This window comes from Pyxicephalus adspersus, chromosome 2, assembly GCF_032062135.1.
Source record: "Pyxicephalus adspersus chromosome 2, UCB_Pads_2.0, whole genome shotgun sequence".
NCBI lineage: Eukaryota > Metazoa > Chordata > Amphibia > Anura > Pyxicephalidae > Pyxicephalus > Pyxicephalus adspersus.
This window is the reverse complement of record NC_092859.1, coordinates 66835578-66861476: the sequence shown is the minus strand read 5'-3', so window position 1 is coordinate 66861476 and position 25899 is coordinate 66835578. Positions and strand designations below refer to the sequence as shown.

The 25899-nt window shown below is 39.3% G+C and overlaps 1 protein-coding gene across 1 annotated transcript in view; it reads left to right on the top strand.

The window, feature by feature from the left end:
- Positions 1-25205, top strand: part of PRELID2 (PRELI domain containing 2) — a 76326-nt gene extending 51121 nt beyond the window's left edge. Inside the window, exons 5-6 of the mRNA XM_072400918.1 lie at positions 7379-7484; positions 9315-25205. Of these exons, the coding sequence (XP_072257019.1) occupies positions 7379-7484; positions 9315-9371 (163 nt within the window). The 3' untranslated portion in view covers positions 9372-25205. The remainder of the gene's footprint in view (positions 1-7378; positions 7485-9314) is intronic.
- Positions 25206-25899: the final 694 nt, after the last annotated feature.

Sequence of the window (25899 nt, the reverse complement as noted above, 5' to 3'; positions counted from 1 at the left end):
GTGTAGAGGAATGGAGCTGCTGAGGAGAGGTGGGCGGGGTATTCACAGCAGCCGGGTGGAGCAACCGGCTAAAACCTTCTGATTATTATTATTATTATTAATTAATAATTGTAAATGCCTTGGCATTAGAGGAATTTTGATGGACTTTAGCCTGTCCCTGAGATTCTGAGAGTGATTATCTGCCCTCCGCACCCCTCAGCAGCACAGTATCACTGTCACGGTTGTGTGTGTGTGTGTATGTATGTATGTATGCCTGCGTGCGTATATACATACATACATACATACATACATACATACATACATACATACATGAGAGGGTGCTGGGAAGTTCCTGGCTTTGCCTCCTTCCAGATGAAAAAGAAAAATGAGTGTGGGGGCATATGAAGGCCTAATATCTTAGTATGTAACAAATATCATGAAAATATCAGAAACAAAAACTTAATGACGACCCTTAACTCCAACAACGTGAAACTTGCTTGTGCCTCAGATATTTCCACAGTTACATACTGAGGTATTAGTATGTCATATGCCCCCACACTCATTTTTCTATTTCATCTGGAAGGGAACTTCTCACCACCCCCTTGTATATCATTTTACATTACAAGGGAGCAATCAATCAACTTGGTATAACACAACTTCTGGTATATCAATTTGTCCAGTTAGGAAGAATGAGTAATTGTGAATCAACTTCATCTCCTATGACACAAATGAAAGCAACAACAGACAGAAGGGATCAGCAAGCCAATACCCTAAGAGAATGGAGACTATTTCTTTTCTTATTCTTCCTGACTTTTTTTTATATCAGTCTTGAATTTTGCTAGTGCTTTGTTTATACTGGTATTGTAGAGCAGCATAAGGCAGTACTAGCAGTCCAATCAGGCTGCACAGGTAGTTCAGATCATCTATATATGCTGTTGGAGGAAGATTTCCAGAAGGTGTCTAGCAATAAAGGTGATACCAAGAGACACATTTTTACACAAGGAAAGTTGGACAGGGCTGTAAATGGGCAGAACCCAGTAGCAGTGCCAAAATATGTGACTTTGTGTGAGGAAAAACACATCCAGAGCCCTTCAAGATAACTTTCAGTGGTCTACTTGTGTGCATGTTTCTGTCCAAGCTGTCACAAATAACCTTCATAAGGGTGGCATGTGGGCTTGTAATGGGTCTTGTAATAGGTCCTGTTCTCACAGCTTGGCACAGCTCAAGAACAGCAGAAGTGGCAGGCCCTGTTCTCTTCTCAGATAAGAGTGGGTTCACAATGAGCATGTGACATATTTAAAAAAAATCTGCAGATGCCATGGAGAATTTTTTGTTGCCTGCAACATCATCCAGCATGTACAGTTTGCAGTGGGTCGATAATCATCTGGGTAAGGGCCAAGAAGACAGCCATATGCTTGGTAAAGATACCCAGATAGTTTTTAGGCTTCAGGATGGAACGCTTCAGACATAATGTTGCACCTTTATGCTGTGACAGTGCGACTTGCATTCCTCCTGGTTCAGGACCACGACTAACCTCAAGTGTCTAGGTATTTCCTGGATGACAATGATGCCATTGACTGGCACCCACATTTCTCAGTGGTTTTAGTTCCACTTTAATTACTGCTTGCCACCTTTTCCTTCAAAATATGCTAAGCAAGTATGGTGGCCCTGTCAAGTCCATATCTCAACATTACCATGTTGCGTAGGTTCAGTGCTACATCCTTGTCAAACATGTTTGTTGCTCAACAGTGCATACCGTGTTTCCCCGAAAATAAGACACTGTCTTATATTTTTTTGGCTCCCAAAAACACACTAGGTCTTATTTTCGGGGTAGGTCTTAAAAATAAAAAAAAACTTACCTTTCGGAAGACGCGAGCCCGAGTTCTGGCTTCTGACAGGCGGAGTGCATGTAGTATCACTCCGCCTGTGACAGGAGCCGGAACTAGAAAGAAAGCATCGGCTTGTGCGGCTCCGGAGTGTGCACTGCCGCATGCTTTCTTTCAGTGTCCCGCTGCCTTCACAGGGAAAGAACATGACTCGGTGAGTACTGTCCTCCGGTTTTTATTTATGTATGCTTTTCTTTTCTCTTCTTTTTCTCCTCTGACCTGCTGTATGTAGTTAAGGGGATCTTGAGCAGGGGTGGGCTGGCTGTTACGGACCCCCGCGTGCGGGGGGGCGGGCGCTAGGGCTTGCGTGCGGATTATTAAGCTTTAGATTAGGATTTTAAATTTTAGATGGGGGTATTAAGCTTTAGATTTTTTAGGCTGAATTACAGTTTTGGGTGGGGTTTTTTTCTGAACTGGACAGATTTACACTAGGTCCTATTTTCGGGGTAGGTCTTATATTAGGGCAGGTTTAGAAAATAGTGCTAGGTCTTACTTTCGGGGTAGGTCTTATTTTCGGGGAAACACGGTAGTAACTAGTGTTATTAAACTGTCAATATCTCTGCTGTGACATACCATCTATACAACTATGTAACTATATTTGCTGCTCAGTAGGACCATGCTTTTCCTATCTATATGCATTATATACTGCAGAGACTTATTGGCCTCCTGCCTGTACCCTATTGCCTTTTCCAACCCATCTTAAATGTAGATAAATGTGATTGCTGATGAACTTTACAATTCAGCATGTCCTCTTTCCACTGCATATTGTACATTGAAAGACCACACTTTTCACAATACATCAATATACACCAGTGCTTTGAGTCATTCATAAATGATTCATTGAAGCAGCATAATCACTGGATGGAACAATAGACTAAATGAAGAACAGGCATTTCCATCAATATATTGATGGCCTTATTAAATCTAATATCTTGGCCTATAAAAATACCGGTTAGTGAATAGCCACCTTTCCTTCTTAGGATTTACACAATGCCTTGCCTTTTTTATTTTGTTGTAAAATAAATGAAGGAAATCTCACCACGATGTAGCAATATTTTGTTTCCTCTTATTTGCAGAATTCACATATGATAGGTTTTGGATTATCAAACATCACAGACATTGTCATAAGAATCCCCCAATATTGCCATTGATATTACTCATGCTGGTGTATTTTCTTCTTATTTTTTACATATATGTTCAGCAAACATTCAACTGCCATCCTCTATTCTTTCAGGGCAGTATAGCTGATAGTATTAACCAATTTTGCTATACAGCAATGATTTCAGGTGCCAATTTGCCTGAAAAACAAAGTATGTTTTGTGTTGAAAGAGATGGGGAGAGTATTTATTAATGTGTTCTCATTCACAAAAATGCTAAGCAGAATCGCATATTTTGGCAGGTAAACATTTCCAAATATGTATTACAAATTCGCAATAATTGTTTGCCACAGTTCAAATTTAAGTACCATTTTTTTTCTTGATACAATGTAAACTAATTCCTGGGCTCTGACATTGCAAAGTGATTTATCCATAGCTTTAACTTTGTACTGATGCAAAGTTAAAACACAGAACACCTGCTGCAAGTCCTACAGAGCCCGGGTTTTTGATTGTGTAGGATCACTTTCTTCATGAAATTGTATTCAGGAGGATATAGGATATGTCAATTAATCAGTATTCTATAAATTTAGTTTTTTCTTAAATCATTTTGATTGCAGAATTATACTCCTAATCCTCAAAATGATAGATATCAATGCACCATTTAACATGGCTGTATTGTACTCGTTGCTGGATAAAACTTCTTGTGATGATAACGTATATGTAACAATGGCCATTTAACGGACCGAAAAACACAACTTAGGCCAATGTAATTTTTAAAAGCTTTTTCTAGTTATCGTGGTTTCTTCCTGTACAATTGCCATTCAATCATTGACTGTTACAAAAGCACAATAATCAACAAACAGAATTGAACCTTGTTTAAATTACTGGTTTAATGTGCCCCAAACATTTAAAGATAACATGGTTTTTGTATTTCTGACTGTTTACACACCATATCCATACTGTCACATAAGATGTTGTAGCATAGATCTAGATGTGTTTTCAAATGAAATAATTTGTATCATCTGCATAAATCTTTATCCTCTGCAGATTTTGCTTCTGTAAACCCCTTAAAGTATAAAAGATGGCGATGCTACATAAATGTAATTATTTACATTAGCTGTTCTGTTCTGTAAAATTTGTAAATATTTGAATATGGTTGGCCTGACCCTGGTTCCACTTCAAGACAAGGAGCAGTTTTTTTATTTTTGAGCTATGGAGCTTTTGATTTGGTGGTAACTTTATTAAACCTATACTGTTTGCAAAGTGATACATACACAACATACAAAAATACACAAATTTAATTTTGTAATTTTCCTATGACACTATTTCTATCTCTGCTACAAACTCTAGCACAGTGGTCGCCAACCTTTTCAGTCCCATGAACCACTAAAATTACACATGCGTGGGGAGCTGGATAACAATCAAAGGGGGAGAAACCTTCCCAGTAGTGACGTCATCATGACATAACCCTGCCCCAGGCTCAGATCTGCGATGGAAGAGTAGGCCGGTTGTGTCCAGGCCCACTTCCCTGACCCTGGAATTTGTACAGGGGACATGGGCTGCAGCTCTAGCCGGTGTGCCCCGCCAGTGGGGTCCTTCTCCTGACCCTGCTCGGGGGGGCACCGACCAATCAGCAAAAACAAAATATTGAGTCAAATAGAAGTCAATTAAAGTGAATTGGGGTTAACTAGTATTCAATAATTAAGGTTCTCACTAACAAAAGTTACAGGTTTGCTTCAGCTAATTCAAGTGTTTAAAAAATCATTATATTGTAATTAGCTGATATAGCTAATTACAGTTTAATAAAATCGTTACATTGCTATCAGCTGTTTCTAGGATCTGCAGCCAAGTACAGTGCAACAAAATCTTTACCTCTTAAATCTAATTTGTTTAACAAGCTGATCACTAAAGCTGAAGACCTATTACCTTTTTTTTTTTTTTTTTGTGACCAAAGTTTTACTCACCAAAGTGACGGTGTGCTCTGCCCGCTGCAGGGAAAATGACATCTAACATCATGAAAATCTAGTGAACTATTTGTATAGTTTTTAAAAGAATTGAACCATGAACCATGAACAATCAAGATAGCAGAAGCTCCCGAACCAGGAGGAGTAAAGGAAGAGCTTGTTGAAGAGCATCCATGAGCTCCATATAAAGTGTATCTCAATTCCAGGCAGGGATACCCCCTATCCATATCAACAATCCCAATAAAGGTAATAAAAGATAAATCTAAAAAAAGCTCTGGTAGTGTTACTTATAAGTATAGGGTTAATTTTCTAGAACAAGAAAGTATAGAAATAAGGGTTGTGCTTTTATTGGTCTGTTGGCATCCTATTCATGATAAATAGACTTCCTTTACGCAGTGCACAATGTACAAAAAAAATTTAGCACCCGTGTGTGCCAAACTAGTCATGGTTTCTATGATTGTATCCACTTCCCTGTTTCATAGGTGCCTTATATGTCCCTTAAACACCAAGCACTACCTGCCTTGTGGGAACCAGATGTAGGTATATATTTATCTACTGTGAGGGTTAGCTCAAAATGCAAGAGAACAGAAAAATAAAACAAATAACCATACCCCAGTTTGTCCTCCCAGGTGATCAATGTCTGCACATTTCAGCAAAAAACACAAAGATCAGCCACCTGGCAAGGTTTTTAAGGCTTTCTGAGTTTTCCTTTTCTTGTTAGCTTGTCATAAAAAAACTGGAAGCAGTTTCCGAACACACACTGCTACAATCTCTCTCTCTTTGGCCAGAGGTTTGGTTGCTTTAAATCACCAGCCCAGTTTGGGAGAAAACATGGTCCATGGGATTGGGAATTCACCCAAACCTGCTCTTGTGGATTCACAGAAAAACTAGCCCCAGTGCATGCTTTAAAAAAAAAAAAAAAATACCGGTACATGGGATTCTCTAATACTGTGACATGCTGGATTTACCACAAACAAATAAAAAAAAAAAAAAAAAAAAAAGGGTAAAGCTCTTTGTATCTTTACCTAAAGAAACCTGGTGGCTTCACCTTACGCATACTCAAGAAATTTCAAAGCTATGTATCTCCCATTTAATACCTTTCTGGTCAATGTGATCAGTTTGACAAATACCATGTCACACTACATACACAAAATGCATGTACTTTGTTAAGGTTCAAACAACATGGTAGGGTTGTGAAGGCAGAAGCTGGTACTGGCCCTTACATTTAAAAATAATTTCAAGTCAGTTGCATTGTTTACATGAAAAACGCTCTGTGCTTTTTCTATAGTGTTCTTTAGTTATGCTTAAATTTACCTTAGGCTCTAATTGTGCTTGGAAAGCCTTAAATTAAATTAAAAGCCTATGTACTACAGACTTTCTGTGCATTGGTATTGGAAAGTATTACTTTTACTACAATAAAGTAATACAATTCCATTATCTCCTCCTATATAAACCTTTGATAGGGACATATTCACTAATATATATATATATATAATTTATTTATTTTTTTGCTATAGTCACTTTAAGTCCTTAAAAAAAAGGCAATACCTATCTTATAAAAGGGATAATATATGGCTTTGTTGAAACAAAACCTAATTTACAGTAGACATACACTTTTATTGTAAGCAGTGGGGCAGATTTGTCCTTGCAATAGTCAAGTGGATGTTAGACTATGTGGGCATTTGGGAGTATTGAGAAAAATCATAAGAATTGCTCATTGTCATATTAAAAAAATTATTTTCCCAATTTCTATTTTTTTTTATTATCTGCTTAGCCTGTCATAATCGTAAATTGGTAAAAAGTTGTCCAAAACTTTTGATTCATTCCCTTTCCAGGCCATAAATTTGCAATGGCTCTGAGGTACCTCGTATTGGGAGTTGCAGTTGAGGCCAGGTATGGCTCAGGAAGAAAGGCTGTGTGAAGCCTTTGAGCTGGGAGTAGGTCCCCCAAAGTTTAGGACTTGTGGAAATTGAACATTTGGGTTGCTGTTTCATAAGAAAGTGCACCCAGGAATTTAAAATGCAAATTAGGGACCCCCAGGGCCTCTTACATAGCAAGGAGCATTGGGGTGGGGCTTCTAAATTTTTTACCTACCTTTCACAAAACTATAATTGTAATACTATTCTACCCTTTCTGTTTTTAAACCCAAATTTATCTGGAATAGGGAGGTGCAGGAAAATGAAAATGTAGGTGGAGGACACATGTATAACCCCCTCTAAAATTTCCTTAGCTTGGCATCATTAGAACATAAAAACTCTGCCAATCAAAATTGTTACACATTACTGTCTGCTTCCCTACCTTGAACCCTAATTTCTCTAGAACAGAGAGGTGCAGGTAAACAAAAATATAAATATAAATACATTGATTATCTTATATTTTTTTAACTGTTTTTTCAGGGTAAAAAACTGCAGTGCATGTAAAAAAACAAAAACTGTATTTATTTTCTCTGTAGGACAGAATTTATTCAAAGAGGGACCATATCCATCACAGGGGCAGGAATACTCAACTGTGTCCTGGAAACCTTTGCATACACATTTTTAAAACAAGGAGTCAAAAAGGTAATGTAATAAACAAGCAACAATCCTATGCTTTTGGGTGGCTATCTTGGCTGTCTGCTGAATGTCGTCAATGGGTAATATTAACCTGTCTTATATGCTGATGTTTTCTTACTAGCAGTTTCTAGGGTGCCATCAGAGCTGCTGTTAGTGCCCTTATTTTACAAGCGGCTTTTCAGTCCCATGTATTTTTGTACCAGAAATTATAATACCATTATCTCTGAACTGAGTGACTGCATGTCAGCATTTGTAGGCTTTAGTCTTCGCAAGGGTTTACTTCTCTATGACAATCTAATGAGGTACCAAATCTAATTCTTATGTGATTCACAAACGGCATGTAAACTAATAAAACTTCCTGCACCTTCCTTGACTGAGCTAAATCTTTATTATGTGTGTCTCACATGTGTAAGGGGTTGGCAGGTAAGTGAAGGTGTTTAAGGGGTCTGTGATGGGAAGCCTGTAAAAAAAAAAAATATAGTCACTCCTAGAAAATAGTCCTATTGTAGTCCTCATAGTCCTAGTAAAACTACAGGATTAGTCTCTTAGCTGGTCATTTAATGAGCAGCCTACCTTAGGAATGCATCACTGAGGTCACCAAATGGAGTGGTCCTTTAATATTTTTAGTGAGATGAATATTAGGACTCAATCTGAGTTAATATAACTTTATGTAAGCACAAAAAATAATCTGACTTTTTTGCACAGTGTTAGTGGTTTAATGTCTCATTAGTAGTTTAATCTACCTTGTGATCCCGCCAGTTATTTTTGTTTACTTTGGCATTCTAAATACACCAATCTCAAAATCAGATCTGTGCTCTCATGGCTAGTTACATCTATTCATGCACAGCATGCTTACGCATTACCTGCTTATTCTGCAGCCAGATACCCACTTCTAGAGGAGAAGTGGGACCAAAGAGAAGCTGTTCAGTCACATTACTTTAGAATTAAAGTGCTGAAAATGGTAAGGAAGTTTCACTTTTGAAGTAACGCAATTATTTATTTTATTTAAAAAAAAAAAAAACGAATATCTTCATTATTTGTTTTATATTACATCAAATCCCTAAGATAAATATTGTATAAGATAAATTAATGATTAAAAAAGTATTTTTCAGCATTTAAACCAGTTTAAATATAATTGTTGGATGGTGTCATACAAAAATAAGGGATCCTTGCCACAACTTGGATACATTACTTGTGAGATGCTGTTCTGGAACAAGTATAGGAACCTTACTTTCAGAGTGAACCCAGCAGTAATAGATCCCTGGCTTGAATGGAAATACATTTTCTGGGGGTTTTATGTAAATATAAACCCCATTTGGACCATGTTTAGTAAATATCAGTTAATAAGCATTATTGTGACTTTCATATTTTAAAATACTGTTTTCACTTTTTGTATATACTTTTCTTTTACATGTTATTGCTGCTGATCCTGTGTAACCTTTTTTCAACCACTTGTCTAGATGCACTTGGTCATAGTCATCTGTTCATCTGCCTAAAATCTGTTATCTGATGGTGACATGGTTTATTATGCCTTTGCACTGTGAATTGCGAAGGTTGCTTCCAAAGGGCACATGTGACAAGGTGACAATAAAGGTGTATAATTGGGAGACAGTTGTCAGCCCATAGCGGAGTGTCTAAACAAGGACCTTGCCAGAATCATCTGTCATTATTTTATTAAAAGCTTTTTTTTAAAATATTGAAAAGTTTAATTATATTTACCTATTAAATAAATCCTAAAGCATAGAGATGGCTGAATTTAGATAAACTTTGAGGATTCTAATCCAGTGACAACCAAAAGAAAAAAAAAATTATTCTATCAATGTGCTTTCTTCACAGAGTATTTCCATCATGGAGACGATTCTACAAGAAAGATATGGTTGCCCTTTCTCCTAGCCTTGGTCTGTTAGCACCTTGTTGAATTTCTTAATAACGGAGCAAAAAAAAAAACATTTTTTTTATGATATTATAAGATTTAAGGATTTCATGTTTTAATTGCCAAAGTACTTGAAAAGTGATTAAACCTTTCAATTTTATTGTTTCTTTCACATCTAACGTCCCAACTGCCATTTTGGAGTTCACCTGTAAGGATTTCACAGTACAGCAGAGATTAACTTACACTCGCCAACTGAGAAAATCTGTCAACTAATGAACGGAGCCATGCTGTAACAATGATCCACCAAGAAAGCAGACCACCATGTTTCTCCTCAATGTTTCTACCACTGTTGCTGTACTGTGTGTTTAACCACGAGAAACCTCATACCATACTTGAAAGCAGCACCCACCAGACCAAAGTTTTTTTTTTATAAAGTTGGATCCCAATATGTCTAGTGACAATTGTACCAATAAGGTAACAAGCTGTAGCAAAAAATGTTTTTAAATAAGAAAGGTCTTTCTGTAGTTGAAACAATAGAAATCCTGGGAATCCACCTTTTCACTGACTTGTCTTAGTGCAGCTTTGGGCAGGATTTACTCGCTCTGATCTCCAACTTTATTTGTTACATTCATCACATGTTCTGTAAGTATGTACCAGTGCTACAGCAGTCCAACAGCAAAGCATTGACTGCAAACAATATTAAAGTTAATCATGCACTTAATCCTAAGTAAAAAATATTTATTACACTTACAAAATGGTTAAAAGCATATTCATAACTCCCTGATACCAGTCTTCGTAAAAAATTTTGGAGACTGGGATGCGCAGAGCTTGTATGTAATGAGAGTATGGTTTGTGCTTTTATGTTTTACTACATGTATGTATACTATCTTTTGTAGATTTAATAAGGCTGATCATGATATTATACTATTACTGTTTCAATATTACATTTACATGACATTTTATATATTATTCTGTCACTGTATCATCTTTTAATTAAATCATTTTTAATAAGGGTTTTTACATTGTAAACCATATTATGCTGCCAAAAGTTTACATGGATTTACTTTTGTGTTGTAGTAATAGATTAGGAGTAATCCTGAAGTAATTAAAAGTGTATAGTGTTCTGGTATTATACTTCTCCTATAGAAGTCTTGAAGGGGGAAATAGCAGTTTCAGTCATGGGACTTGCATTGTCAAAATACTACTTGGACTCTAAGCTGGAGAAACCCAGTGACACTGGTCATGGGTCAGCATGAGCAGATCATGCGAAATGCTAAAGTGTGGGGTTGCTGCAACTACAGAGGTTATACCTCCCTTGTTTATAAGGATTTTTGTTGTGGATTGTTGACTTCTAGGTAATACCACCACCACCTCAGGCGTCCACATCCCACTGATAAAAAATGTTATTGGCCTTGAAAACATCTTGTGAGGAAATCTATCCCTGGTGGACATACATATATTTGGAAGAGTTGTTATTTTATGGACTGATTGCTTTTCATGCTTACAGTGGATTGTGCTAGGTTCAGTGGGTGTTTTTAAAAGATTGCTGTACAATCTTAAATATCCATATACATTGTTTTGTTTTTTTTCTCATACCAGTATTGTTTGACACATTCCAAAATAATTGATGGTAAAATGAGGGAAATATGTCTTTTCTTTGTAAAGTTGTGCTGTTTTAAGCACAACTTGACAATTGGGGAAGATAGTTTTAATTATTGCTCCAAAACTCTGAATACAGACAGTCTATTGCTACACTTACCTATGTCCCTGCTTCAAAGAGGTTTTTTTTTCCAGTCAAGGCCCCAACAGACTAGGGCCTTTCAAGAAAAACTTTAGAGGCACAATAGAAAGTAATGGATTAGGCTTCCTGTAATCAGTGTTGTATAAGTAGTACTTATACAGGGCAACTTTACTACCCTTTCAGTTGTTACAGGCCAAAAAAGTATGGTAATATTTTCAGACCACAGTCTTCTAGCACAGGCTCACCTGCACTCTTGACCACTCCCTTTCAGGCTGAATGGGAGCGACTGGAAACCATTTTGTGCACACATTTGAATGTAGCTATGGTTGTGATGGATTATGGCATGCATCCTGAAAACAACCAGTGGCTTCTGCCACGCAGTTACTTCCCTACTGTGGAGGAAGAACTGCACCTCAACTGCAGAAGAACAACCTCATAAAACTGCATAACAAAGCAGATCTTACACTCTGCGGTTGGTAGCATAGTAGTTGAAGATGGGTGGATGGGGGCTGCTGATAGCATGGTTTTCAGCCACATATCTGAAAAGGGCCTTAACCTGTGCAAAAAAATATATGTGCTGTTTGTAAGTAGTTATGTACCATGTCATTTATTACAAATTCCAACTACAATACCAAACATCATTTTCGTGTGTTTTAACTCACAAGCTTTATTTAAACTGTATGTTGGTTTTAGGGTAAGATCATGTAGTAGTAATAGAATTGCAACAATTAAGTCATCTGGGAGTTAAAAAACAAAAAAACAAACCTATATTTTTATCCTTTCTTGAGGGCCCATTCATAATATATTACAGTGCTTTGTTACTGCATGTTACTTTAAAACACAGCAATGCATCATGCACATGTTAGTGCACCGTAGAGCCATTTATTTACAATACACCCCAAGGTGCTAAGGCATCATGCCTCCATCACATATGGGTTGCATTCAACCATACTGCACTACTGTGCAATTTCCTGTTTGTTTTGGTGCATTAGCAGCAGTCTATTCAAATTAATTAGCTGCATTAACACAACACATACTAATGTATATTAACACACAGCGATGGATCTAAACAATCCAAAAGACCCCTAATCACAGTTTTGGATCTTTACCGGTGTTGCCTGAAAAGTCCAGTCCAACTTCCTTTTTCAATTGATTTTATATTCGTGTATATTATATGAGGCTTGTGTACTTTGTGTGTTACAGGTAAAATCTCTCAGCAAAACAAAAAGCATGCCTGCACAAGTAAAGACTGCTTTTTAAATTTTCTATTTCTTTTAATTTTTAATGAATATATATTTTACCTGACGTTAATGACAAATCTTTCTTAGTATTGGATATCTAGGGAAGGTGTTAGATTATATTGATGTCTATAACCATTATGACAATGTTAATCTTTCGTTGCCTCTTCCATTAGGATTTGTAGGAGAATATAAAGTAGGAGGATATCTCAAAAATACACATTCATCAATAAAAATATTTTCTGATTTTAGCCTTTCCCACATTAAAATAAAACCATCCATCTGGTTAACTGTAGTTAAGGTTTTTTGAATCCAGCGATTGTTGCACTGAAGCAGCATCTTCTGACAGAAACAAAAACAAGCAAGAAAAGTTGCAGGTACCTTTTACATAAAAGGAACTGCACACTTTTATAGAAAGAGTAGCTGCAGGGAGTAGACTTTGCCATTAGCAAAAGGTTAGGCACTGACCAGAATGCACTAATCTGCTGAAGGAAAACAATAAAGTTCCCTGGCTTACTTTGACTCAACCACATTCAGGCAAGAAAAGAAGATGCTCACTTGCAATTATATTTCAGTATACTGCCATAGCTTAAGGCTCCATCTGCCTAACAATGACCGTTATAGGTGGAGTTGTGTGGAGGAGGAGTAGTGATGTGCTGCTTCACTTAATGTATTCTTTTATCCACGGGAAACCACATTGTCAAGTTTTCCTGCTTTTGTTCTAGTCTTTGTTTTTGGATACAGTGGAATTATGGGGAAATTTCTGCCTTTTATATTATCCATAAAATACAATAAATTAGAATTTAAACAGGGAGCATGTGTAATGGAATTCTTAGACTTAAGTTCTTAAAGATGTTTGGCTCTACAAGAGCTAGGTGTTTCTGAAGTTTTCTAGATACATGGTCAGCAGTGTTGCCAACTGTATTTAAATTTATGGACAGTCTGGGGAAAATATAGGATAACTTATATAGGGCTGTTCATTTTCTTTTATCATGTGTTTGTTAGAATAAGCCACATTTCCCCCTAAATGCTACTTTGGATTTTTATTCCATACTAGATGCACAGTACTGTTTCTTTTTGCAGTTTCCATGGTAGCTTTGTGCCCACCTGAGTCTAATCTTCTGAAAGAGAAGCTGAAAACCATGATAAGCAGCACAAACCAGACCAGTAGCACAGTGGATAAAATGGCTTGGTGCCTTCCAAACCTACCCCACTGCCATCATTGGGGCCACTTTCCCCAGAAGCATCTGAAGGAGCTGAGCAGCTGGATACATTAGCTGCATGCCTGGTAAATGGGTTGCTCTGATGGGCTTAAATGTGCCAACAGAAAGAAAGGTGCATATTATTACTTGTTGGTGTTGAGTGTGTTGTCATTAACTTAATGTGAACAAGGTGAAAAGTTATTGACTGGGTGGGGTTTTATAATATATAGCTATGAAAACAAGAAAGTGCACCCCACACTCAAACACTTGAAGCAGCAATACCTTGAAGTAATAATTTTCTTTGTGACTTTATCGGCACTCACCTAGTTGTGAAAGAATTTTGAAACATTCTTCTGTAGAACTATGCTTCAGTTCATTGACGTTTGCAGGCATTCATATATGTACAGCTCTCCTTTGGTCCTGACATAGCATTTCAATGAGGATATGGTCTAGACTTTCACTGGTATGTTCCAACACCATTTTTTCTTTCAGTAATTATTTTGTAGATTCACTGGTGTGCTTGGGATCATTGTCCTGTTGCATGACCCAATTTTGGCAAGAATTGTTTAAAATTTGACTCAAATATGTTGATATACAGTCATGGTTGAATTAATGACTGCAAAGTAGTTTCTACTTAACCTAATTACTATGTTTAGCTGGAAGTATTCTACTATAATAATTTACTGTGTTTTCCTTTCGGCACTTAGCTGTTTGGCTGTCAATGGATGCTGGCCCCAGGCTGCCCTGAACTGCACAACTTGAGGTGTCATAAGTTTTACTTTGGACCGAACATGTGTATACCACTGGTAATTCGTTTTTCTAGCTTTATAAGAATTTATGGTTAATCTATCTGTATTTTTAGATTGCTGGCGGATTGATTCTATTTTTTATTCATACTTCAGAAAGACTATATGGGATTGTAGTCATCTATCCCATGGATCTTTAAGTATTGACATAATGTGAAGTGTTTGAATATCCCTCATACATGCAGAAAAGCTGATTTTACATACAAGAGACTGAAACCTGATATTTTTGCTGTGGGAGACTATTTTTTTCTGGGAGTACTCCTCCTAAAGATGTTTCTATCATAAAACAGAATTCACTTCTGCAGGGGAGACCTGAGTAGTAGTTTTGTTAATCTTGGTGGGTACCCTGCTAGACTCCTCACATGTGCTGTATGTGTCCTAAACAACTAGAACTGTCTCCCTTCTTTTGCCCTAAGAAAAATACCCAAATTAATAAATAATATGTGCTTGGGATTTTATTATTTTACTAGAACCCAAATTACTTACTTAAACAGCTTAAGGTCCAAATACAAAGTGTGCAACTTTTTGAGTGGTAGCATAGGTAAAATGACAAATTAAATCCTATTCAGGTTCTTATTTACTTTCTAGCTCCTTTTTTGTCACCTTTTATCTTGTCTTTGTGACTACCAGGGTTTGTCCATGACTTGGTCAAAACTGATCTCTTTACTATAATTACCCACCATTTTTTGGAGATTGAATCATACTATGTTCTCAAATTTTCTTTTTTTAAAAATGGTTCTCTCTTATTTTTTTCTTTTGTAAGTGACTCCATAACTTTTTTTTAGTGTACTCACACATGGCCTTGGTGTGAGGGGAAAGTATTAAGCTCTGTACCCAACATAAACATTGTAAACAGAAACAGTACATCCGATTTCCAAACCAACTTTCCATCTTGTACTGTATCCTCTTCATCTATTTATGTGCACAATTCCAATCAGCCAGATGGGCCTTGGATGTTTTACATTCACAAGATGCTGGGCATAGTCTGCATTTATCTGGGGCTAAATTTTATCCTAACTAAAATAAAACTAACAGATTGTATGGAAGCTTTCTAGCTCATTAGGAGGTCCTCCAAATGTATGATTCTCAAGGATACTTGACAGCTAATCCAGACTAAATACTTAAACAGCAATCTCAATTTTGTAAATCCCTTTATACTTCCCAAACAACTTAAGCTCCATCCCATGTATCAAGTTAGCTGATAAATAAACTATTTTCCAAACTGATTAATGTTCAATCAACTTTAACACGACAGTCCCTTTAGAGAAGATCTTCAGCTACTGGTAAATCCCTTAAAATATCTAAGGCCCGGGGTTCAGTTGAATATTCAGCACTATATTACAATAAAAGGACACTGTTAATGATCCCCAAACACAATAATTTATACAGGGAAATGCCAGAGACGACAACTTTATCTAGGCGTTTCCTGCAACAACTTATTATTATGGTTCTGTGGGAGTTAGCTTGACAAATGGTAGGCAACCAGCAGGACTGGATGCCACATCAGGGTTTTATTAAAAAAAAAAAAACAGCAAAATTATCCCAACAGGATGGCTTAACGTCAGCCAGTAAAGATCACACATATAAGCACTTATCTTCAGCTGTCCAGTGTTCTATAACAGTCCAACAGACCAGAGTCACCTTATGCAGTCTTGTCCCTCTCTGGAACACGGTAGAGGGGAATGTTCTCAAGTACTCTCCATTAGAGTCTTTTCCTCCCCCTGCTCCCTGGTAGCCATTCCCTTTTTACTCCCTCTGGGAGCTGCACCTGGACTCCTCTCCAGCAGTGGGGAAATCCCGGGATGGCCTGCTGGAACAGCCACACTGCAATCCCTGGACTTATAGCACCAAGATCAGAAACCTGCATTGCACGTATCTGCCCTCTAGTACCTTTCCTGCTGGTTGCCTACAGTTCCTAAACCTGGTAGACTCAGTGCTTCCAGATAATCTATGATCAATTTGAAATATGAATATTGACTACTAACATTTTGGCAACCTGATTAGCTGCTGTAGCTCCCCAACTGGTTTCTCCAGACCAGTGTGGTTTTATCCCTGGTAAGCATTAACAGATAATACTAGACAGATTGTAAATATATCTTATGCTTGGACCTCTAGGTCAGTGTTTATTTTGTGTACCTGGAGCAGGCTTGTGTGAAAATACTTAATAAGCTTTCAGTAGTTATCCCATGGTTTAAAGTAACATCTTTCCCAGCTTTTGGACCCCTTCTCGATGGTACAGGGGACAGGGTTGCCTCATGTATCTGCTAACTTTTGTGTTTGGTGTAAAGCCTCTAGCACAGACTATCCACCTAAATCTGGATGTCAAGGCAATTGTCTACATAAGTGATGAATTAGATATCAGCATATATTCATGTTAGGCACTGCTCACTAATATGTAGCCCTTGGTGACACAATCTATTTGAAGTATTGCATTCATTTTATGAGATTTTGGAAACTTTTCAGATTTCATACTTGGAAATCAGAAGCCATAACTCTCAGTACTCTCAAATATAATTCAGAAGCTTTTACCTTGGGCACCAACCCAAGTTGAATTTTATGTAATTCAAATTTCATCCAATAATCTAACCAATTACAGAGCAGATTTATGTACTGTTGTATAAACATGTGACATGCCCAGGGTTTCTGCGCTTACCTGTGGAAGGCAGACAGAATCCACACACATATCTGCCCTCTAGTAACTTTCCTGCTGGTTGCCTACATATCCCCCCCTCTGCCCAAGGCCAGGGGACTGGGCACTTGACCCTGACAGAGAGTGAACCCTTGATAAGGCATCAGCATTGATATGCTTCCCTGCCCTGTGCTCTACTACAAAATTAAAGTCCTGTAGCGCTAGGAACCACCTTGTCACCCTTGCATTGTTCCCTTTGTTTCGGCACATCCACTTTAAAGGGGCATGGTCCAATACCAACAGGAACGTACTACCTGCCAAATAGTATTGTAGAGCCTCGAGGGCCCACTTTATAGCCAAACACTCCCTCTCCACTATTGAGTAGTTTCTCTCACAGGAGGTGAGTTTTCTGCTCAAATATATGATGGGGTGTTCTTCCCCATTCACCTCCTGTGACATTACTGCCCCTAAACCAACCTCTGAGGCATCGGTCTGGACAATAAACTCTTTTGAAAAGTCTGGTGCGATCAGCACAATCTGACTGCACAGGGCTTTTTTAAGGTCCTGAAATGCCTTTTCTGCCTCCTGAGACCACTGGACTATTACTGACCTTCTCCCTTTTGTAAGGTCTGGTAATGGTGCTGCAATGGAGGCAAAGTTTGGGAAGAACACCCTTACTTGTTTTTTTGTCAGAGGCTGTGGCCAATTCTGAATTGCCTCCACTTTGTTTACCTGTGGTCTTTTTGTGCCCTTATCTACAATATACCCCAGATAGCGAGCCTCCTCCAACCCAATAGCGCACTTCTCAGGGTTAGCAGTAAGCCAGCATTCCTGAGAGAATCAAGTACTGCATGTACCTTACCTAGATGTGTTTCCCAGTCTGTGCTAAAGACCACAATATCGTCTAAAGCCGCATACACACGTGCAATTCTTGTCGTTGGAAAGGATCTTTCACAATCCTTTCCAACGATAAGAACTGCACGATGCATGAATGAGTGCTGTACATACAGCACCGTTCTGCTCTATGAAGAGGGGAGGGGGAGACCCACGGAACGGCACCCTGCTGCGCGCTCTCCCCCTTCCCTTACATTAGGATCGCTCGTCGTTCATCGTTCGTGGATCCACCAGGACAGATCCACGGACGATCTACGTCGCGGGCTGTACACACGCCAGATTCTTGCCCGATATCCGGCCGAACTTGATTATCGGGCGAGAAAAATTTGACGTGTGTACTTAGCTTAAGTATACTGCTGCGTACCTTTTATGGGGGCCTCAAGACCCTGTCCATCGATCTCTGGAAAGTGGCGGGTGCCCCTTGTAACCCAATGGGCATCCTTCTATATTGAAAGTTCCCGTCTGGGGTGCAAAAGACAGTCTTTTCTTTTGCCTCCTCTGATAGGGGAATCTGCCAGTATCCTTTGGTGAGATCAAGCGTGGTAATATACCTAGCTGGTCCCAACCTTTCAATTAACTCATCTACCTGAGGCATAGGATAGGAATCGCATTTAGAGACTTCATTTATCCAGCAGAAGTCATTGCAGAACCGCCAGGTCCCATTTGGCTTAGGCACCAATACAATAGGGCTGGACCATCCGCTTTTGGATTCCTCAATAACCTGCAGATCTAACATACGCTTTACCTCTTCAGAGACCACTTGTGTACGAGCCTCCAGGATTCTGTATGGTTTAAGGTTTATCGTTACCTTGGGGTCAGTGACTATGTCATGCTGTATGACACCTGTAATGCCTGGCAGGGCCGTAAAAATATCCCTGTTCGGTTGTAGAAACTCCTTGCTTTTGGGGTTTGGACAGGATGTCATCTATTGCAACCTTTTCAATATCTGCATGGGAATCCCTTTGGGGTTTTGTAGTCGCAACTAGGGACTCTCTATCCTTCCAAGGTTTGATTAAATTTACGTGATAGAGTTGGATGGGCTTTCTTTTCCCAGGCTGATTTTTATAATTTACTTCTCCAACCATTTCTACCACTTCAAAAGGACCTTGCCTCTTGGCCAGAAATTTGCTTTCTGCAGTGGGAACCAGCACTAGTACCCGATCACCAGGGTTGAACTGCCTCACCCGAGCTGCTCTATTACATACCCTGCTCTGGGACTCTTGGACCTTTTGAATGTGCTCCCTCACGATGGGCATAATACTGCTGATGCGATCCTGCATTTGAGCCAGGTGCTCTTCCACACTTCTCTACAGGGTAGCCTCACTCTCCCATGTCTCCTTGGCAACATCATCAAACCCCTGGGATGTCTCCCATATAATAACTCAAATGGGAAAAAGCCAGTGGAGGACTGAGGGACCTCCTGGATGGAGAACATGAGATATGGCAACAGACAATCCCAGTCCCTCCCATCCTTTTCTACCACCCTTCTCAACATCTCTTTTAAGGTTTTATTGAATCTCTCCACTAGGCCACCTGTTTAGGGATGATATACAGAGGTTCTTAGCTGCTTAATTTTCAGTAATTTACAGAGCTCTTTCATAACTTTAGACATGAAAGGTGTACCCTAGTCAGTCAGTATTTCTTTTGGTAGGCCAGTTCAGGAAAATATATGAAATAACTCCCAAGCAATACATTTGGAGGAGATATTCCGCAGGGGAATTGCTTCAGGATACCTGGTGGCATAGCTCAGCACTACCAAAATATACTGGTGGCCTCAGGCAGACTTGACTAACGGCCCCACCAAATCCATAGAGATTCGGTCAAATGGGATCTCAATTATTGGCAGGGGAACAAAGGGGCTCTGAAAGTGATTCACAGGAGTAGTTACTTGGCAGGTTGGGCAGGACCTACAAAACTTTTCAACTTCTTGGTAACAACCCGGCCAATAGAACCTTTGCAGGAGTCTTTCCTTTGTTTTGTCAGTCCCCAAATGACCCCCAAGTAAATGAGTGGAAGCCAAATCAAGGACCATAAGGTACAGGTACCACCAGTTGCTCCACATCTTCATCACGCACCTTATTAACCTGATAAAGTAAATTGTTGCTTACAGCAAAGTGAGGAAACCTTTGATCAGCATTAGACTCTTGAGGTACCTCATTCAGTACTGTTACATTTTCCAATGGGTGTTTCAGAGTGGGGTCTCGTAACTGAGCAGGCCCGAAGTTCTCCCGTGACACTTCCAAGTCTGGGACATTCTGCTCAGGGTTAGATGCCTCACCCTCATCCCCAGCCAATACTGCGAGGGGAAAACTCCTAAACATCCGTGGTCACCCCTACCGCCTCTGTTTGGGCATCCTCCCCTAAGGGAACTGGGCTGAAAGAAGGTGAACATGCAACAGGCCTATCAATACAGTGGGTTTGAGACCAAAGTTCCCAGAATAACTGAAAATCACGTCCCACGATAAATGGATGTATTAAGTCTGGTACCACACCCACTTCATGGGTCACTGTTCTGCAGCCAGTCTTTACAGTCACTTTGGCCAGCGGATAATGCTTAGTGTCCCCATGAACACAAACAACCCCCACCGCCTTTCAGGGATTACCAGGTCATGAGGTATGGCAGTGCACAAAAGGGTGACCAGGCTACCTGAGTCCAACAGGGCCAGAACACTAACCCCGTTTACCTGGAGTTGATGCTCCTGGGGACCTGGCTCCTGCAGGGGTGTAGCGCTGCAGACAGGACGAGCGACCATAGAGAAGCAGCGGGTGGCACCACACTCCATTGGCTCCTCCCTCTGGGGACAGTGTGCCGCCATATGCCCCAGTTGCTGACCAGCAACGCACCTCAGTTCTGCCTCTGAGTGGGGCATCAAAATGGGGGGGTACCTTTCTTGAACCGTCAAACCTCTTTCCCCTGGGGGGGGTCACCCAGGCTTGGTCGACTGGCTCGGTTCTCCTGGTCAGATGCAAAAAGGGCTATGATGTTGGATCTCTGTAAACGGAGCATCCCACGAACTGCTGGGGTTTACTTTCAGGCCTCAGACAGGCTTCTGTAGTCGTAAACCGCTCAACAAGTGACACCAACTGATCCAGTGTTTTGGGGTCTCCTTGAGCAACCCATTCGTTGAATGTCCGAAGGAAGTCTGCTCACATAGCGGTCGAGGACGATTTGTTCGACAATGTCTGCGAGACTCAGTGTCTCGGGCTATAGCCACTTGCGCACAAGGTGTAGCAAATTAAACATTTGGGAGCGGAGCGGCTTATTTTCCTCAAACCACCAGTCATGGACTCTGCGAGCCCGTACAGATAAGGTGACTCCCAGCCGGGCCATGATTTCTGCCTTAAGGATATTATAGTCTTTGACCTGCTCTGCCGTTAAATCAAAATAAGTCTTTTCGGGCTCCCGAGTCAAATAAGGCTCCAGAACCTCAGTCCATTCAGCAGCAGGGAGTTTCTCCCTTTCAACAATCCTTTAAAACACCGCCAGATAAGCCTCTATGTTGTCATCTAGGGTCATTTTTACAAGGCGCGGTGCACTGCCTTTTTTCCATTCAGAGTCCCAGATAACTCCTCCATATTCCTTGACTGACCTGACACCCTCTGTCCCAGGACTGTGACCTGTTCCAGCAACAGACAGTTGGTTTCCTGCTGGGCAAGCACTGACCTGCACCAAATGCTTTAATAGCTCCTCCATCTCACTCCCCTCTCTGTAACACAGTGGAGAGGAATGTTCTCAAGTCCTCTCCAATAGAGTCTTTTCCTCCCCCTGCTCCCTGGCAGCCATTCCCTTTTTACTCCCTCTGGGAGCTGCACCTGGACTCTTCTCTAGCAGTGGGGAAATCCCAGGATCGCCTGCTGGAACAGTCACACTGCAATCCCTGGATTTATAGCACTGAGATCAGCCACCTGCATGGCACATATCTGCCCTCTACATATCTGCCCTGTACCTTTCCTGCTGGTTGCCTACAGTTCCTAAACCTGGTAGACTCAGTGCTTCCAGATAATCTATGATCAATTCCAATTATGAATATTGACTACTAACATTTTGGCAACCTGATTAGCTGCTGTAGCTCCCCAACTGGTTTCTCCAGACCAGTGTGGTTTTATCCCTGGTAAGCATTAACAGATAATACTAGACAGATTTTAAATATATCTCATGCTTGGACCCCTAAGTCACTGTTTATTTTGAGTACCTGGAGGAGGCGTGTGTCAAAATACTTAATAAGCTTTCAGTAGTTATCCCATGGTTTAAAGTAACATCTTTCCCAGCTTTTGGACCCCTTCTCGATGCTACGGGGTACGGGGGACAGGGTTGCCTCATGTATCTGCTAATTTTTGTGTTTGGTGTAAAGCCTCTAGCACAGACTAACCACTTAAATCTGGATGTCAAGGCAATTGTCTACATAGGTGCTGAATTAGACATCAGCATGTTAGGCACTGTTCACTAATATGTAACCCTTAGTGACACAATCTATTTGAAGTATTGCATTCATTTTATGAGATTTTGGAAACTTTTCAGATTTCATACTTGGAAATCAGAAGCCATAACTCTCAGTACTCTTAAATATAATTCAGAAGCTTTTATCTTGGGCAGCAACCCAAGTTAAATTTTATGTTATTCAGATTTCATAAATCTAACCAATTACAGAGCAGATTTATGTACTGTTGTATGAACATGTGACATGCCCAGGGATTCTGCACTTACCTGTGGAAGGCAGACAGAATCCACAATTCCTATACTTAACTTGGTATGTAAGTCATAGTTATGCAGTATTTTGGCTCAGCTACAGTAAAATCTGAAATTAGGAATGAAGCAAGTATGGCTTTAGTGGCTTCCATTTTACCACATGTATAAAATGTCATGCTATGTTTGGTGCTCTAAGGAGAAAAAAATCTACAATAACCTGCTGTTGATGTAATGGAGAGTGCAGGAGGAATGGAATGACTGAAAAAAACAATTTGACATGTCAGTGAAAGTCCAATGTATGACTGTAGAGGGGCCTGTATGTCAGAAAGTCAACCAACAACACTAAGACTGTTTTTTAAGAACTGGACTACTTTCACAGGTGTTTGTATGACAGGGGAAAGCAAATACTATTTTTTTCTAGGCTAATCATGTACTGGCTCTTTCTTACAGTTCAGTCAAGATTCTGTATATTAAAATAATCAACACATTTGTAAGAGATTGGATATTTAAAACTTTAAATTGTCATTTACCAATTTTATAAAAAATATAATATAAATAATCTAATATACCGTAATTTTTGCCATATAAGACGCACTTTTTCTTCCCCAAGACTTAGGGGGAAAAGTTAGTGCGTCCTATAGGACAAATGTGTTAAAAAAAATAATTAAAATATTATACTCACCCGATACCCGATCCTGCGTGTGTTTCTGGCTGCAGCGTGTCTCTCTTCTCTCCTCTGCCAGCATCGTTTTTTCTCCTGTCTGTAAAGCAAAGCGAAAGAAGCTGGCACAGCGTCACCTGCTGTTCCCTGTCCTAACTGCCATACAATAGAAAAAAAGCACAGAGTGATCAGAAGGGGAATTTGAATGACAGAGTGATCAGAAAGGGAATTTGAAAGGTACAGAGTGATCAGAAAGGGAATTTGAATGGCACATGAGTGATCAGAAGGGGAATACCGGTATGAATGGCACATGAGTGATCAGAAGGGGAATAATCTTTCAGAAACTTTTTTTCTAGATTTTCCTCCTTTAAAATTGGGTGCGTCTTATATTCCGGAGCGTCTTTTACGGCGAAAAATACGGTAATAATGATATCCAGCATCAGATTTCACACAGCTGGAAAGATCAGTACTGTTGTCTATTCATTGTGTACTACTAGCACTATAATCAATGGACCCCCATGAGGAGCCCCTTAGAAACATTTTGGTTTTGTCTTTGCCTGGAAAGGTGGTTGCTCATAAGTAGTTAGCACAGATATCACAAAGAAGCGGCTGTAGCAATTTATTTGTTACATGATATCATAGATGAGGGTTCCTTGTCAAGAAAGAGCAAGGGAGGGTGGTGGTTCATGATGAGTCAAGTGGTTGCAGAATTTTTGCAGTATTCCTCTATATAACTAGCAGACATTAGAAAGTAACTCTCCAATTTTTAAATGATCTTCACGTCTAACTTCAGCTTTCTCCTCATTTCTTCTGTTAAAAAACTGACTTCCATGTTACCATAGATGACAGCAAGTACATGCCTTGAAAATGTTGTGGACCATAAATATTCTGTTAACACCTATATTTATATAATTATTGTGTTGTCTATTTAAACATTTAAAACATGGATGTCTACAGAGAATTATGTTTAACATGACCAACAATTGCCATTTATCTCTTTTATATTTGTACATGAAATGTTTAATTCTCATTTATGTCTATCAGCTCTTTAATGAATTACATAAAAAAGTGTTCTTGCCCGTGGCTATCCTTAACTGACTAATCTGCCACTGCCCTATTTACCATTTCAGAAACAAATCACTTGTTAGCTTATGAAGTAGTTTCTAAAGCTCTACCTCAAGATGCCTGTACATACTACGGTACCACCAGTTATACATGTCCTGAGGGCTGAAATCTCAGAATAGTGAGTGAAGCAATTTCCTAAAGAAAATAAATGTCACTACAATATCATTTTATCTTTAGGGATCAAACTGAAAATTTATTTCCATGTGTACACACCTTACTCACAGTTGTCTTTGCTTTATTGATGTCACAAGGGGGCTGACCAGTCCCATGTGTGCAAGGATATTTTGAGTGACAGATATTTTTATGTAGGCATCGGAATATATTATGAAGGCATTGGGGGTCTATCGTAATCTCTCCTAGTAGATCAAGAAGACTCATTTCTCAATCTGTTATAAACTGTCCAGAAGTGGATGAGTTTTGGCATGGCTGAATCTGAAAGTGTTCAGATCAGAACACTTTCAGCTTTAGGCATCATAGGGAATATCAAGGATTAGCACATTCTTCCACAATGTGGCAATTGTTATTTGGATGTTCCAGGCTGTAAAGGTAAGGTAAGTCAGGACACACTGTTCATAGCCTACAACTCTGATGTGAAATGCCTTTAGCAGTGGGGTTAAAATTAATCTGGTTTATTCAGATTGTATGTTAGGATAAATTTTAATGTAAATGGCAAGCTCTCTATTTTTTCATGTTGCAGATATTACACATTTTACAGATATACCGTATGTATTTTGTATTTTTACTCCTGCAGTTTGTATGGCAACAGATTGTATTTTTCAGTCGATAATATTCTTACAGTTTTCATTTTAAAATCATTCTGTACTTGATTTGCAAATAAAATTACAAAAATAATTTTACACCATAAAATAAACATTTTTTATCAGTGTTAACTTTTATGTCTAGGAATTTACAGATGCCAAATTTAGCAGCAGCACTTCACCTGACTAGAACTACTTTTATTTGGTATGCTATTGTTGTAATAATAAACTGCTCTGTTTTTTATAGCTATATAACTACATAATATAGGCTTCCAAATTGGTAAAATAGTTTTATATTTTTTTTTTACCTGTGTAATTCTATCTGACAGTAACCATATTAGTACAAAATGCCATCTGCAGGCAGTACTAAATTTCCAATTTGCTTGCGATCATTAAGTTATTCCTGGTGTAGTGATGGCATAATCAGGAACTAATGATTGATTCCAGATTATAAGTGAGAACCACAGCAGTCAGTGCTTGGTTCTCTACAAGGGGGGGGAACAAGTTACTAGAACAGGAAGTAAGGGGAAAGGTTTTTCCCTTCTAAATGGTCTAAAACTCAAGTGATGTTATATAAAGCTTTATGATAGGTCTTCTCTCCTTCTCTCCCTCCTCCTCTTCTACAACACGCAACTGAGAGACTGCCCCTTACCTCTGACTGAGAGGAAAAAATACACAGAGTAAAAGCCCCACCACACTCTTATCCCCCAGTGTCGTTTGGTCTGCTAAGATAACAAGAAGTGTTCTTGTCAGCCTCTTTGTTATCACCTTCTCTTGCACAGACAGGGATTTGCCCTTTAGAATAAA